Genomic DNA, 15729 nt, shown 5'->3' with positions numbered 1-15729 from the left:
TTCTGATTTCAATATGAAACTGATATTAATTTACATATGTATGAGTAAAATAATGCATTTGCCAGAGGTCAATGTCCAAGAATCCAGATGCCATTGTGAGTTCCTTCTGTTTCAGTGCGAGTTGTTCCTCTTTCACTTCAAGTTTTTCAGTCCTGTTTCAGTATGAGATATTCCCCTTTCATTGAATTATTCCCATTGAATTATTTCATTGAATTTATAATGAGATCTGGCCTTTTTGGCCTCTTACACTTTGAGTTCTTCCCCTCTATTATGAGTTATGCCCCTTACATTACAAGTTCGTTCTTCTTCATAATGAGTGGTTTGACTTTCAGGCCCCCGATGAGACAGGGATTTATGGCACACCAGATTTATATATCAATCCCAATGATTTCACAACCAAGGTAACGGACGGTGTCGGTCAACTTGTGGTGGTAGTTTGCATGTGATCTGTTATCGTGGGCTGGTTCACCGCTTTACTAATACCAGGTTTTCTTTCAGCAGTTACTTACATGCACTCGTTTCTAGTTCTCATAATCTGATCTTTCAATTTTCATTTGTTCTCTGAAGAAAGCAGTAACATCCAATTCACTGTTTGAATTATTCATAGTAAATTCACATTTATCAGAGTGGCATTAAATGTATTTGATTTCAATTCTCATGTCTTATAATCACCCCTCTAGTATTAGTCATGAACTAAGTTGGTGATGCCCAGTTAACTTAAAATCTTCTCCCTATCACACTGTTTAATCCAGCAGTGGAGTTAGTTTTGCCAATTTCTTGTGTCTCCTGCCATGGTATTTTATTAATAATACTAAAACTAGAAAAAACATAAAAAGTACACTTTCTAAACTCTCTTACTTTTAACAAGGAAGTACAGATCCTGTCAGTGTATAATAAAACCTTTTCCAAAAATGTATTCACCAAGTCCAGATTTGGAGAGTTGTTTGGCCTCTTGTATCACTGGAATTGTGTTGTAGTACTTTTTAAAGGATTTTATCTGAGTGACACTGATATATGGCTTTCGTCAGTTCTTCAACAAATGAAAGATTTAAAGAACAGATTTTGCACAGTAGGTGAACACTTTCTTCATGATCGCAAACATGCTACCTATCTTTCTGCCAAAGGGATTTATCTTCAGTTCTGAACAAAGTGCCCATGGTAGACAACATCAGAATGAAACAATTGATTTTTTCCAAAATTTTGAAATTGTTTAAAGTTTGGGATTTTTTTATATTTGTATCAATTTGAACTGAATTTCAACATGTTCATCATCTTTGAAGGATTTCTGGTCATGTAAGGGCTTAAACAAGATTCACTGTTCAAGGTTGCATAGTTTTGACTATTACCAAGTGAATTCTGACAAATTTTATAGATGCTAGGATAAAATACAGCCTCTGAACAGATCCACCTAAATCCTTGTCCAGTACAAAATATATGCATGGAATGTCTTGCACTTGAAATGTTTAGAAAGCTAGACAGCATGTTGTCACAGTGCATGGAATCTCAACTACAGCCAAATATGTGGTTCAAATTCCAGAAATAATCTTCCTAAAGCATTGGCATCAGTTTAGGGTATCTGCTTTTTTGTTTGATTCCATTAATTTGTGTCGTAAAATACTGTTTCAGCGTCTGCCTTTGATAAAAGTGCAGAAATGAACTGAAGTTTAAGTTAACCCATGTTTACAAATTTTATCTTGATGAGAAGTCAGATAGCTCATCCCAAATAATATTTTGTCAGGCTTTACAGTTTAGCTATGCCACTGAACATTTGCAAAGGAGCACCCATATTTAGTCATGCTCCTTGGCAGTTTTTGAGTAGTATATGGTTATTACAATCATCTTTTGTTTGTCTTTCAGAAGAGTTTTATTTTGAATGTTGATAGCATCAAGTAACCATGACGACACACCTTTCATTTTGGCTGCACTATCTTGGCATATTCGCCCTAAATAAACTAAGACTGATATGAGTGGTGTCAATTTGTTCCCAGTTTGGCGGCATGTCCTTGTGAGAGATGTCTGAAACTTTCAGAGAATTGGAACCACATGTTTCTCAGTTGACCTGAATAGATTTATCTCTTGAAAGTTTGAACAGCTGGTGATTGTGCTACGGGATAACCTATACTAACCATCAGCTGCTCTAACTGCTGACGCTTTTCTAGGCTGACGATGATGGGGATGCAACAGTTTACGAGTCGTGGGTATACCATCTTCCCAATAGTTATAGGTCCAAGGTAAGGATGAAGGATCATACAGTGCTACTCATATAGCCACACTTATATGTGTGTCGTATATCATAAAACTTATGATAGTGTGACAGAAATGAAAATATATTTAGAAATAATGTAGAAATGAAAAACTATTTTCCTTTAGACTCCTCAGAGGCTGTTGTTACTAATATCCCATTTTCACTGAGGTATAGTGTAGGTGGTTAGCATAGTGGTGAAAGCGTCCATCCAACATGCCCAAGACCCGTGTTTAATTCCCAAAATGAGTTCATTGTGTGAAGCCGTTTTCTGGTGTCCCACGCTCTGCTATTGCTGGAATATTATTAAAAGCAGCTTAGAACTAAACAAATTCACTAACACTGAGGTAAACTGGGCCAATGTGATCCAGTTCTGTAAGGTTCTCCAGTTTATTGTGTGGAGTTGTGTCCCTTGCACACCCCAGACTTCTGTAAACAAGGGCTCAAAGCTCAGATTACCTAGATGTCATTCTCACTGTTTACCACTTGTCTTTTTAGGTTTCACTAAATTGGTAAATACTAGGAACTAAGATCTGCATTATTTCAGGCTTTCTTCTATTTGTTAGCCTCGGAGAGTTGAGAGTCTCTAACTTTCATTTGGAACCAAAATCGTTGACCATTTTTTGTAACCTTTCTAATTGTCTACAAAGAGGGATTGCACCAACCTATTTCGAAGTGAAAGAAATTCCCAATTATTTGCTCTTCAGCATAAATTTCAACAACATGTTAAGTGCATCTGACTATTTTGTGACTAGGTAATTTCAGTGAGTGAGTTTAGTTTTACGCCACACTCAGCAGTATTCTAGCTGTAAGGTGACGGTCTGTAAATAATCAAGTCTGGGCCAGACAATCCAGTGATCAACAGCATGAGCATCTATCTGTGCAATTTGGAACCGATGACGTGTCAACCAAGTCAGCAAGTCTGACCACCCAATCGAGCTATTCGCCTCTTACGACAAGCATAGTCGCCTTTTATGGCAAGCATGGGTTGCTGAAGACCTGTTCTACCCTGGACCTTCACGTGTCTAGTTTGTTTGAAGTGATGTGTGCTTTCTTCACACTTGTAGGAGTGTATCAAATGTATGTGGTTGTTGTTGTAGACCATTGGAAACAGCATTGTGCTTTGGTTGCATGATCAAAGTCTTGTAATATCTGACACTGCTTGTCGTACTATCTACTTAGATAGCCTAACATTTGTGTTGACTAATACTTCACATTGTCTTGGCATTGGCAAGTTACTGCATGGATTCTCTTTTTCTTATTTTGTTGTTTAATTTTTTGCTTTTTTTATTTTGTGGAAAAGTCTTTTTTGTCTTGCTGTCAATGAAATTAAAGTTTTTGAATTCTAAAATTTGTGGATCTTCTGCGTAGTTCTTGAAAGTTTCTTCAATATTGTTCATGTTAAAGTCTGAAGGTATTTTGAATTTAAAAGAAAATAATCATTTACACTAGTAGATAAGGGAATGATAGCTCCCGTAGTCTATGTGTGGCCATGTCGGAGGGCAGGAGGCAGATTGAGAACAATGGTTTTGTGAAATAAAATTTATGAAGAATATTTTGTTTTAGAAAAGTTCATCACCAGTTTCCATATCACCTGCATTGCCACAAGAAATGGAATTGAGTTTTTATATTTTTATTCAGCTGAGAGTGAAGGCTCTCCATGACTACCAGGCCAACAGGGCAGATGAGCTGTCCTTCCTCAAGGAGGCCATCATCACCAACGTCACCAAGCAAGATGGAGGATGGTACGGCCATTTTGTTCGTTATGTCCTGTGTCATGTTTTTTGTGAAATGTTGCTATTTGTCACCAAACAAGATGGATGATGGTACAGTCATTTTGCTGATTATGTTCTATGTCTTATTTGTTACAAGTTGCCGCTCTTTGTCTCCATGGCATAAAACAATTTTGACTCAACTGATGTCATATTGTTGAAATGTTGTAAGCTGAAAAATGGGATGAGATAGGGATATACTCAGTTGCCCACATGGGCACAATATGTGAAACCCATTTGAGGTGTCCCCTACCTTCATATTATTGGAATAATGCTAAAAAAAAGGTGTAAAGGCACTCATTCTTTCACTCTTAAGTTTACTTAAAAGTTTGTTTCAGTGAAGCATAAGTGTCATTACCTCTTCACCGAAGAACATGCCATACTTCAAGATCAAGAAACAAGTAAAACCTAGCCATCCCTGTCACAAATGCACTGGGTGTTAAGTGCAGCTCCACATCAATTGCAAAACATTCTCCCCAGCAAGCCTTGATAGTCAATTTTACTTTATGAATTCAGACATTCAAAATCAAAGTAGTAGTAGTAGTAGTAGGAGGAGTAGTAGTAGTACTAGGAGTAGGAGGAGTAGTAGTAGGAGTATTAGGAATAGGAGTAGCAAGAGTAGTAGTAGGAGGTGGAGTAATAATAATAGTAGTAGTAGTAGCAGGAGTAGTAGTAGGAGGTGGAGTAATAATAATAGTAGTAGTAGTAGCAGGAGTAGTAGGAGTAGTAGTAGTAATAATAGTAGGAGGAGGAGTAGTAGTACTAGCAGAAGTCGGAGGAATAGTAGGAGAAGTAGTAGTAGCAGGAGGAGGAGAAGGAGGAGGAGTAGTAGTTGGAGTAGGAGGAAGAGAAGTAGTAGTAGGAGTAGCAGTAGTAGTAGGATGAGTAGTAGTAGTAATAGTAGGAGGAGTAGAAGGAGGATTAGTAAGAGGGGAAGTAGTAATCGTAGGACCAGGAGGAGTAGCAGTAGTAGTAGGAGTAGTAGTAGGAGGAGGAGTAGTAATAATAGTAGGAGTAGGAGTAGTAATAATAGTAGGAGTAGTAGTAGAAGGAGGAATAGTAGGAGGGGAAGTAGTAATCGTAGGACCAGGAGTAGCAGTAGGAGTAGTAGTAGGAGGAGGAGGAGTAATAATAGGAGTAGTAGTAGTAGGAGTAGTAATAATAGGAGTAGGAGGAGTAGTAATAATAGTAGGAGTAGTAATAATAGTAGGAGTAGTAGTAGAAGGAGGAATAGTAGGAGGGGAAGTAGTAATCGTAGGACCAGGAGGAGTAGCAGGAGTAGTAGTAGGAGGAGTAGTAGGAGTAGCAGTAGGAGTAGCAGTAGTAGTAGGAGTAGTAGTAGGAGGAGGAGTAGTAGTAGCAGGAGAAGGAGGAGGAGTAGATTTGGTGTTTGTTTTATGTTTTAGAGGAGTTATTTGTTTTGAGACATTTTGTTACTTAGAGAATGAGAAGTCAAATTGTTTATGCCGTAATATTTAGATTGTGAAAGTAAGTCATGTTTGTCTGCTTGGAAACCAGGTGGAGGGGTGATTATGGGGCGAAGAAACAGCACTGGTTTCCCTCCAACTATGTTGAGGAGCTGGACTCTGAGAATGATTCTGCTGAGTCGGCACCTTTAGGATCTCTACAGCAGGGTTCTGTGGACGTCCAGGGATGTATGACAGGTGAGAGACACATATGTGACAAGGACTGTACGGGTTTCGTGAAATTGGTTAGTTTTGTTGCTTTGTTGTTTAATGCCACACTCCGCAATTTTCCAATTATGAGATGGCGAACTGAAATTATCAAGCAATCCAGTGATTGACTTTATGAACATTGATCCACCCAGATGGGATATGAGGACGTGTGCCAGTCTGACTACCTGATAACACTAGTCAGCTTTTATGACAAGCATGAGTGGCTGAAAACCAGTTCTAATTCGGTTCTTCGCAGATGGAAGTTGAAACATTAAAAAACATTAAATGTTGTGCCCTTATTCAATCACTGACTGATCATTTTGAGAGAGTTATGTACTGAAGGGGTGACACTCTATTGTACAATGTGTTCCTTAGATTAATTTTCCTTCCTGTTCATACCCGTGAAGATCTAGGTGAGCATTAGTTGTCAGCAGCCCATGCAAGTAGTGCCAGTGTTGGCATACAACCTGCGATACAATGTATCATGATCCTAAAATTTTAGTCATACCAAAGTATTGTGCACTTGCCCTGCGATAAAATACGAATCCCAATAAATGGGTGGCAATACGATACATATCACGATACTAAGCTTTTAAAGTCTAACATCAACTATAAAATAGCTACGATCAAAACAATACCAGTTTTAAAGTATTTGTCAAATTCCGCCATCGTTGTTCAGTGTTTATTCAGAAACAAGATAATTAACTGCATGTACTTGTGAATGTTTATAACATGTGAGCATTATGTCTGACACAGTTCTTGACTCAAGAATTTAAGAGAAAACATTTACTTGTGAAGTTAAAATATGTAACCATAGATCTTAATCCTGAAACAAAAGTAGGTCTTTTTTCTTCACAGATGTCACAATTTGGCAATATTCAGCCTTAAACATCAATGTATTGTGACTCACTTGAAGTATCATATTGGGATTTGCAAGAACAGGGGTGCAAAAATATGTTGAAAAGTCACTTGGTCCTGACTAATATTCCACTTGCCCTGATTTTATCACACAATGCGTGATGTTAATGTTTACTGGACTATTTATGGAAGAGTGATAATTTCACTTTCTACTGGCTCTATTATTGCGAACTTTAATAGCTACATTATGAGCAGACATGAAATGAAATCCAAGATTATTTGCTGTTTGAAACCATAAGTGGAAAATATCTAGTAGTCCAGTGACAAGTAAGATACCATTATTTGATTGCCCGAAATGAAAATGCTTTGTCACGGGCGTCAGGCGATAGGATTTTTTAACCCCTGAACAATGTAAAACTTCGTATCGATTCACCATATTGGCATCCAAGGATTGATGCATCATTATATATTGATGAATCGTCACACCACTAGTCGGGGATTTACATTGAGTAATATATTTGAGGGTCCTGGGAATCAAACTCCTAATTTTCAACAGTCCTGGACTACGAGTTGGGGGTCCTAGACACTTAAATATTATTGTTTTAATGTGTTTTAATATTGTTGTAGTTACGGTTCTGTTATTGTAGTGTGTATGATGATCATCACATTGTTACAGTGATTGCATTGCAACTGATAGCATAACCCAGCTAGAAGCAGACTGACTCAGTGATAGCTTATTGTTACCTGATCAAAATTTTGACAAAAAGTATTTGGACTATTCCTGTGTCCATATGGATGCACCAATCAACATTGCTGCATCCATTGTTAATTTGTATAATTTGCAGGAATTTGTGTCTCGTAAATCCAAGACTCGTAAGTGGTGACTATTGGGTTGACACATGTCATCGAATCCCAGTTGAGCAGATCGATGTTCATGCTGTTGATCACTGGATTGTCTGGTCCAGACTCGATTATTTACAGACCGCCGCCATATAGCTAGAATCTTGTTGAGTGTGGCGTAAAACTAAACTGTCCAATAACACAACCACTCCTTCACTTGTTCACTGACACAACCACTCCTTCACTTGTTCACTTACACAACCACTGAATCACTTGTTCAATCACACAACCACTCCTTTACTTGTTCACTGACACAACTTACACAACCACTCCTTCACTTGTTCACTTACACAACCACACCTTCACTTGTTCACTTACACAACCACTCCTTCACTTGTTCACTTACACAACCACTCCTTCGCTTGTTCACTTACACAACCACTCAATCACTTGTTCACTTACACAACCACTCAATCACTTGTTCACTCACACAACCACTCCTTCACTTGTTCACTCACACAACCACTCCTTCACTTGTTCAATCACACAACCACTCCTTCACTTGTTCACTGACACAACCACTCCTTCACTTGTTCACTTACACAACCACTCAATCACTTGTTCACTCACACAACCACTCAATCACTTGTTCACTTACACAACCACTCCTTCACTTGTTCAATCACACAACCACTCCTTCACTTGTTCACTCACACAACCACTCCTTCACTTGTTCACTTACACAACCACTCCTTCACTTGTTCACTTACACAACCACTCAATCACTTGTTCACTCACACAACCACTCCTTCACTTGTTCAATCACACAACCACTCCTTCACTTGTTCACTGACACAAGCACTCAATCACTTGTTCACTTACACAACCACTCAATCACTTGTTCACTCACACAACCACTCCTTCACTTGTTCAATCACACAACCACTCTTTCACTTGTTCAATCACACAACCACTCCTTCACTTGTTCACTGACACAACCACTCCTTCACTTGTTCAATCACACAACCACTCCTTCACTTGTTCACTCACACAACCACTCAATCACTTGTTCACTTACACAACCACTCAATCACTTGTTCACTTACACAACCACTCCTTCACTTGTTCACTCACACAGCCACTCCTTCACTTGTTCACTTACACAACCACTCAATCACTTGTTCACTGACACAACCACTCAATCACTTGTTCACTCACACAACCACTCCTTCACTTGTTCACTCACACAAAAACTCCTTCACTTGTTCATGTACACAAGCACTCAATCACTTGTTCACTTACACAACCACTCCTTCACTTGTTCACTTACACAACCACTCAATCACTTGTTCACTCACACAACCACTCCTTCACTTGTTCACTTACACAACCACTCTTTCACTTGTTCACTTACACAACCACTCAAGCACTTGTTCAATCACACAACCACTCAATCACTTGTTCACTCACACAACCACTCAATCACATGTTCACTCACGCAAGCACTCAATCACTTGTTCACTCACGCAACCATTTAGTCAGTGTTCACTCACACAACCTCTCATTTACACAACCATTCAATGGCTTGTTTACTTACACAACCATTCAATGGCTTGTTCACTCACACAACCATTGAATCAATTGTTCACTCACACAACCACTCATTTACACAACCATTTAATGGCTTGTTCACTCACACAACAACTCACTCAGACACCTTCTGAATCACTCACTCACACAACAACTCACTCTTTGACTTCACTGTTCTAGAGGTGTCTGTGGGAAGAGGCAGGAACTTTGCCTTCAAGATCTTCAGTCGGTACCAGGCCCACCCACTGGAAGTCGCATGTGAGACAGACGCCGACATGAAGGACTGGATGGAAAAGATAAGCCATTGTTCCTCCAGTGCTGTGCAGAGGGTGAGTACAGTAACTCCTGGAACAGGGTCTTACCTGGCGGCATGCCAGTATAGACAGATAGAACTCAGAACTTATTACCTGGACTCCATGTCTGCTTAGACATATAGGAATCAGAACTTGTTACCTGGTCTGGGTTGAGAAAACTAGGGACTTTTTTTCAGTTGTCGGTAGCAATATGTTTAGGTTCCTTTATTCATTCTATATTTCATTCATTGTTTTGTTCATTCATTCTTTCATTTGCTCATTTGTTGTTTTACTCATGTGTTCTTTCATGTTGTCTTTCATCAGTTCATGTCATATTCATTCAGTCATTTCATTCAGAGCTTTCATTAATTCATTCACCCACTCCCTCATTCATTCTCTCATTCATTCATTTTTTTCTTTCTTCATTTGTTAGTTTGTATATATGTTATTTATATATGAGTTGTGAGAATAGTTTGCATTGGAGAGCCCTTAACAACTAGTTATACAAGTAGCCTAGTGCATGTTTCCTGGACCGTGTTTTGTCGGTATTTTGAATGTAGTTAGAGGCACTACCTAACTGTTTGGATCTTAAAACTGTTTACTGATTGTTCTCTTTTCCTTTCAAAAATTGAGTTCGTGAATTAAATCGATTTTGTTTTGATGAAGTCAATGACCAGTTGTTTCAGGTTTCATATTTGGTTGCTAATTGTGCAAAACGTATACTCATTGGTGTCCAATATGTTTTGGTACATCTTATGCAACCACTAAAAGTGGATGTTCATGTTTTGAGAGAAGGAGAGCATTGAGCTTTGCCCCAAATATAAATGCTTGTATCAACACTGCTAATGTTAGATAATTCTTTCAACTAATTTTGCAAGAATAGATAATGCATGTTGTAAACTAATGAACTTATTACTAAGTATATCCTTAGAAGCAGCAGTGTGGTAGAATTGTTGTTTAAGCGTCGCATTTGCTGATCACACGGAAGGCCCGGGTTTGATTCCCTACACATGGGTACATTGAGTAGAGCCTATTTTTGTGTCCCCCGCCATGATATTGCTGGAATATTGCTAAAAGTGGTGTAAAACTCGCTCACTCACTATTCTTATACAATTGGTAAAAATCATGAGTTTGTAGCAAGCTTGTACTGAGTTTGCATTAGGGTTAAGGGTCAAACATCTTCGATAATCTCCAGGGTATATGTTTCAATAAATCTCCACTATACCCAGGATGCAAATACGGCTTGATCCGATAATTTTAGTACCTTCCTTTGCTGGCTCCGCATCCTTACAGTGGCCTATCAGCTAAGTCGTTGTTACAGCCGAGCTTGCCTTTGTCAACAAAGATAGCGGTCATACCTGCGAAGGATTGTGTGCAGTGTGACAAAAATGTGGGGAGAAATTATACAGACAAATTGTGACTTGTCTGAAATTTTAATAAAAGTAGTTGCAAGAACTCCTTCTACAGCTTTCAGAGTACCTCTGCATCAGTTGTGTTACCAAATTTAATAGGTTAGATAATTTAAGAAGCAAAAGTGAGTTGTGACTGGCACCCTCAACTTACCAGCACAAATACCTAATTAGATCCAGGGGAGGTAATAAAATCATCGAGCCATTGATGCATCCAGGGTATATTGGAGATTTGTCGTACCGTATGCCCTGGAGATTATCGGGGATGAGGGTCAAAAGGAAGTAACTGTTCACATGAAGCATATATGTCTCTCCCTTGTTTCCAGATGTCGAAAATAACTAAACATGACTTTGAAAGGATGGTACGTAAGGGATTAACACTCAAGCTTTTTCCTATCATAGCTGAAAACAGGAGGATTCTTACATAGTTAAGAGTTGAGGAAAGACAATAAAATAAAGTAAGAGCTATGTTCAAGAGTAAGATTAAATTGATGTTTTTTGTCTTTTTCATTAAAAGTTGGAATAATTTTTAATTATGAGCATAAGTAGTTTTTGTACTTTTTAATGAACAACAATTTTTAGCAAATACAGGAGTGATGATTTTTGCCTGATTTCTAAAGATATCTCTTACGATTTGTTTTGAATGAGTAGTAGTTAAATCCTCTTTAACTCTTTAAGATTCCTCCTCCTGTCCTTTTGAAGCTTATTTTTATCATCTTGTTATGTATTGCACAGTTTGCAGATGTACCAACACATTACATTTTTTCTTCATTTGCTGTGCAGCATACGTGTAACTTTGAAGTCTTTATCCTGTGTACTGGAACCTTTATCCCTTCTTCATCCGCAGCACATGATTTGTTTCTTTAGCTCTGCAACTTGATGTAATGGCATCCCTGCATCTGCTGTTATTTTCATTTTTCTTAAGTTTTATGCAGTGGTATTTCATGTTAGCAATGTAGGTAGGGGTCAGTGTTGTGTTGAAGAACCACCTGTGTCAGGTTCAAAAGGAATTGACTGATTAAGGCTTGTCAGTTTATATATGTCTGGATGGATTCACATCAGTCATCAAACCAGGGACTTGTTTGTTTTAATGGTGGTCCACAATATTCCATGTCAGATTCTAGGACAAACTAAGTACACAGCAACAGATGTTCGATTCTGTGGAGAAATCCAAGTTTATTACAGTTCCATGGCAGCATACGTTGTCTGATAGCTGATTAGTTTTTATTGGGTCTGCTTATCAGCATGTGAGACTTGGTTGATTGCACATATTGTACCATGATAGCTTGGGTTATGCTCATTGTATCCACAAATATATTGTCTTGTCCAGGATGGAATATGTGCAAGCTAGTGTCAACATGATCCTTTGTACATGTGGGAAAATATTCAACTCTAGTATAAATACATGACATGATTTATAGATTAGAAATTATTTATATTGTTTACTCGATGTTTCAGAGCTAGTTCTTGTTCTTTCATCAGGTGAATGATTCCATTCACCTGTTCACATTCACGGAGGACGGATCAAGAATTAGCTCTGAGTAAAGAAACACTGAGTAAAGAATATAAAGCTGTTGTTACATAAAACATGTCATGTACTCATGTTCATCCAACTTCAAAATGTCTTTCAATAACAACTCGTCTGTCAACTATCATCCGCTATAACTGGGATTAAAACAAGAATGGGTGGGACTATAGTTTTATTCTGTGCCCTGTCACCAGCCACAAGTTCGGAAGTAAACTTTTGCACATTTATCCATTTGGAGGTTTTTTAATGTTAGTGGACATTTGACTGTTACAAAAGTCCATACAATACATGTTCTCTATCTTTTGCCTCTCTGGAAATATTTTGCCAAATCTTGCTTTTATGTCTTGAGAAATATAGGTTGACAAGCCTTTCCTCTGCTGCATGGACATTGTGTGTTGTGTGGATGATGACTGAGTCAATCTCTGACTTGACTACTAGCAACTTACTCCAGTGTTTTTGCTCCTGTGATTTATATATGAATTATCTCTGTTTGCAAGCATGTTTTCAGAAGCCCTTGAATTCCTTCAGATGGTACTGTCTGGCATTCTGTACCAAAGTTATATCTTTCCATTCATTGTTATATAGTTTAGAAACACCATATAGGCATGACTGAAATGTGAAATGTGAGATGTTTGAAATTTGTCCATAGCCAGTGATTTTTCCAGTGTCTTTGACATAACATGAATTGACAGTTGACATTACTTTTCCCTGGACTGTATCAAAATGGTTCATGGGAGTTCTTTTGGGCACATACCTTTCAAGGTTCGAGTTAGAATTTTTTTTGAGCAAACCATAATTGTCGTAAGAGGCGACTAATGGTTGGTCAGACTCGCTGACTGGGTTGACACATGATCCCCAGTTGCTTAGATCTGTGTTCATGCTGTTGACCACAGGATTTTGCCCCAAGGTCAAGGGCCTTGCCAACACCTCTACTTTCAACACTGAATGTTTTGTAGTTTAAAACCAAGTTTAAAATGGCTTTTTTTACAGGACTTTAATACTGAATGAAAAACAAACTTTTATATTTTGCTTTATGATCACAAACATTTTAGCTGTATTACTGGAACTGGACAGACATCAAGGAGTTTTTTGCTCTCATGTATTGTAAGGAACAGATGACATAATATTTCTATTTAAGAAATACAGTTTGCTCTACCACCATGTATAGTGTAATAAAGCACACTTTCACCCTGTACTATTATAGTTAAAACAAGAAGACGCTTGAGTCCGAGTGCTTTAACGATATAATAGTTCAGGGTGAAAGTGTGCTTTATTACACTATACATGATGGTAGAGCGAACTGTATTTCTTTTCTAAGATGCCGTATTTAATCATTTCTAAGACTAATTTCGATTAATCTAAGGCAGAAAACAGCGGTGTCTGTGACCTATATTAAGAATAATCCTCGTAAGGGGCTAACTGATGTGCTGTTCTTTTGACATGTCAGCCCCTTACGTTAAGACAAACGTTACTAGGAAAACAAATGATGAACAGTTTGGTGACAGTTTATGTTCGGGTTGAATATCTTCTCTACATCATTTTACATCTGTGATTCTCTTAAACCATATAAGGCAATATGACCATCTCATTTCTACTACCAACGAAAGTTTAGATCAGTAGATTCAACTGAAACTGACTAGTCATGCGCCATTCCGCGATAGCATTTTGGGAATGTAAACATCGCAAACATTACCATGTCTCTGTAAAATTTTTAGTTGAACTATGAGACATTTTATCTGTTGGAAAACAAAAACATAATGTTTCCACCAGTGATGTTAGCTCTGTGATACAACTGCAAACCAAGAAAAGGGATGGGATGAAGCAGTTTACAGTGGGAGGATGTACGAGGCTATGGCAGCTGACATCCATTGTGACATCAGTTACATTGTGACGTAATGTAAAAAAGTTCGATTACGAGAGGGCAGACTGGAATGGCGCAGTGACGTCACCACGTTGTGACATAATGCAAAAAGTGCACATTATCATCTGATAAAGTATTGTCGGCACCTTTGATCTTTCACCGACACATCTTAGAATTGTGCTTATGATATTTGACTTACTGTTATGACGATGCTAAGTGATTTTAGCCTGGTAATGGGTAGGCAAGGGAAGGTCACAGATGCCTATGTTGAGTCTGTGAGGTTCGGTTGGTTTATTGTATTGGTTAGCATTAGTCTCCCAACTCTTTTGTAGGAGTCTGTCATACTCCTCTTGCAGCGCTTGTCCAAGTTCCACCAGCATGACTTCTGGCCTGTGATGTTAACACACAGGTGCCCCTTTTCTGTCCCAGATGGGTTCTTTGGGGAAACAGCTCATTGCTGGATATGATATTGTGTATGGGTTACAGCTGCTGGAAGCCAACATTGACATTCATGCAGCATGATCATTTGGTTTTGTTGACTCACGGGGCATGGTTACGAATAGGTCTAGTGGGCAGCAAAGAGGACTTCCACTGAAAATCTGAAGTTTCTGTTTTACTGTGACTATAGCCACAAATACATAATTTATAGTAATGATGTATTATAAGTAGTGCTCTTAGAAAGATAATGATAACCCTTTCCAAGGTTGCAGATTTGTTAAGAGCAGATATGCATGTTGGACACATCAATCTCTGATTTGTCTTATATGATAATTGTCTAATTTGCAGAAATGTCAATGAGGAACATGTTGTCCATCAATTTTTCTCTAAAACTAATAGCTTTGTTTACAATTACATGTAACCATGCCCTGTTGTGGTTGTGATATATTGTAATGTTCATAAACGAACAAATTATGGTAAATAAAAATCAAACTATAACAAACTACCTTCCCATGTTTGGTATAGTTAAAGATACATTTCATAGTGCCCATCACGTGTTACTTATTTTGTTTGTAGGGTTAACATAAACTATGAGCATATTGGTAAATATCTCAATGCAATTCAAGGTCAGGAAAGGTCTTTAGCAACTCATGCTAGCAATAAGTGAAGGAACAACTTTGGAGGAATGTGTTGGAAGAACTTCAGGATAACAGGAGGGGTTGCTTACATCAGGGGCATTTCTTTGTGTTCAAAGATTTGACTTGTCTGACCAAGATTTGTTTCTGTACAGGCTGACTTCTTTAGTCCATTAGTCCTGACTTGATTGCATACAGACTGTTTGGTCCAGACATTCAGACTGTACATACAAGTTTCAAAAGACTTTATTACAGTTTGTAGACATAACAACTTGAATATTCATATGACAACCAATCAATGTATACAATCATGTCTGGATAGATTATACATACATGTAACTAAACTCACTTGTGAAAGAAATCTTCTCACAGATTAAGCGTTTGTGGCCGGTCACCTTCAGCACACTGGATGAAATGCTTGACGAGATATTTCGTGTAGTGAGCCTTGAAAGTTCTGTGATGTGGTGTCTGGGGGCAAGAAATGAACGTTGGTCAGTTTGACATTGGCACACTTGTGACTGGCAGTATTGTCACAAAATAAGATCACGTGTCAACCACATGATAGCATCTGTCTGTCAAATGATCGT

At 38.2% G+C, this 15729-nt stretch overlaps 1 protein-coding gene across 2 annotated transcripts in view; it reads left to right on the top strand.

The window, feature by feature from the left end:
* The window catches only part of LOC137257711 (1-phosphatidylinositol 4,5-bisphosphate phosphodiesterase gamma-1-like), a 73928-nt gene that overhangs the window by 35456 nt on the left and 22743 nt on the right, over positions 1–15729 (top strand). For both annotated transcript variants that reach the window (XM_067795105.1, XM_067795106.1), the window contains exons 21-24: positions 333–401; positions 3884–3987; positions 5533–5678; positions 9159–9307. In XM_067795105.1, coding sequence (XP_067651206.1) covers positions 333–401; positions 3884–3987; positions 5533–5678; positions 9159–9307 — 468 coding nt within the window. The remainder of the gene's footprint in view (positions 1–332; positions 402–3883; positions 3988–5532; positions 5679–9158; positions 9308–15729) is intronic.

This window comes from Haliotis asinina, chromosome 12, assembly GCF_037392515.1.
Source record: "Haliotis asinina isolate JCU_RB_2024 chromosome 12, JCU_Hal_asi_v2, whole genome shotgun sequence".
Lineage (NCBI taxonomy): Eukaryota > Metazoa > Mollusca > Gastropoda > Lepetellida > Haliotidae > Haliotis > Haliotis asinina.
The sequence above is the reverse complement of the archived record's forward strand: the minus strand, read 5'-3'. Positions and strand labels throughout refer to the sequence as shown.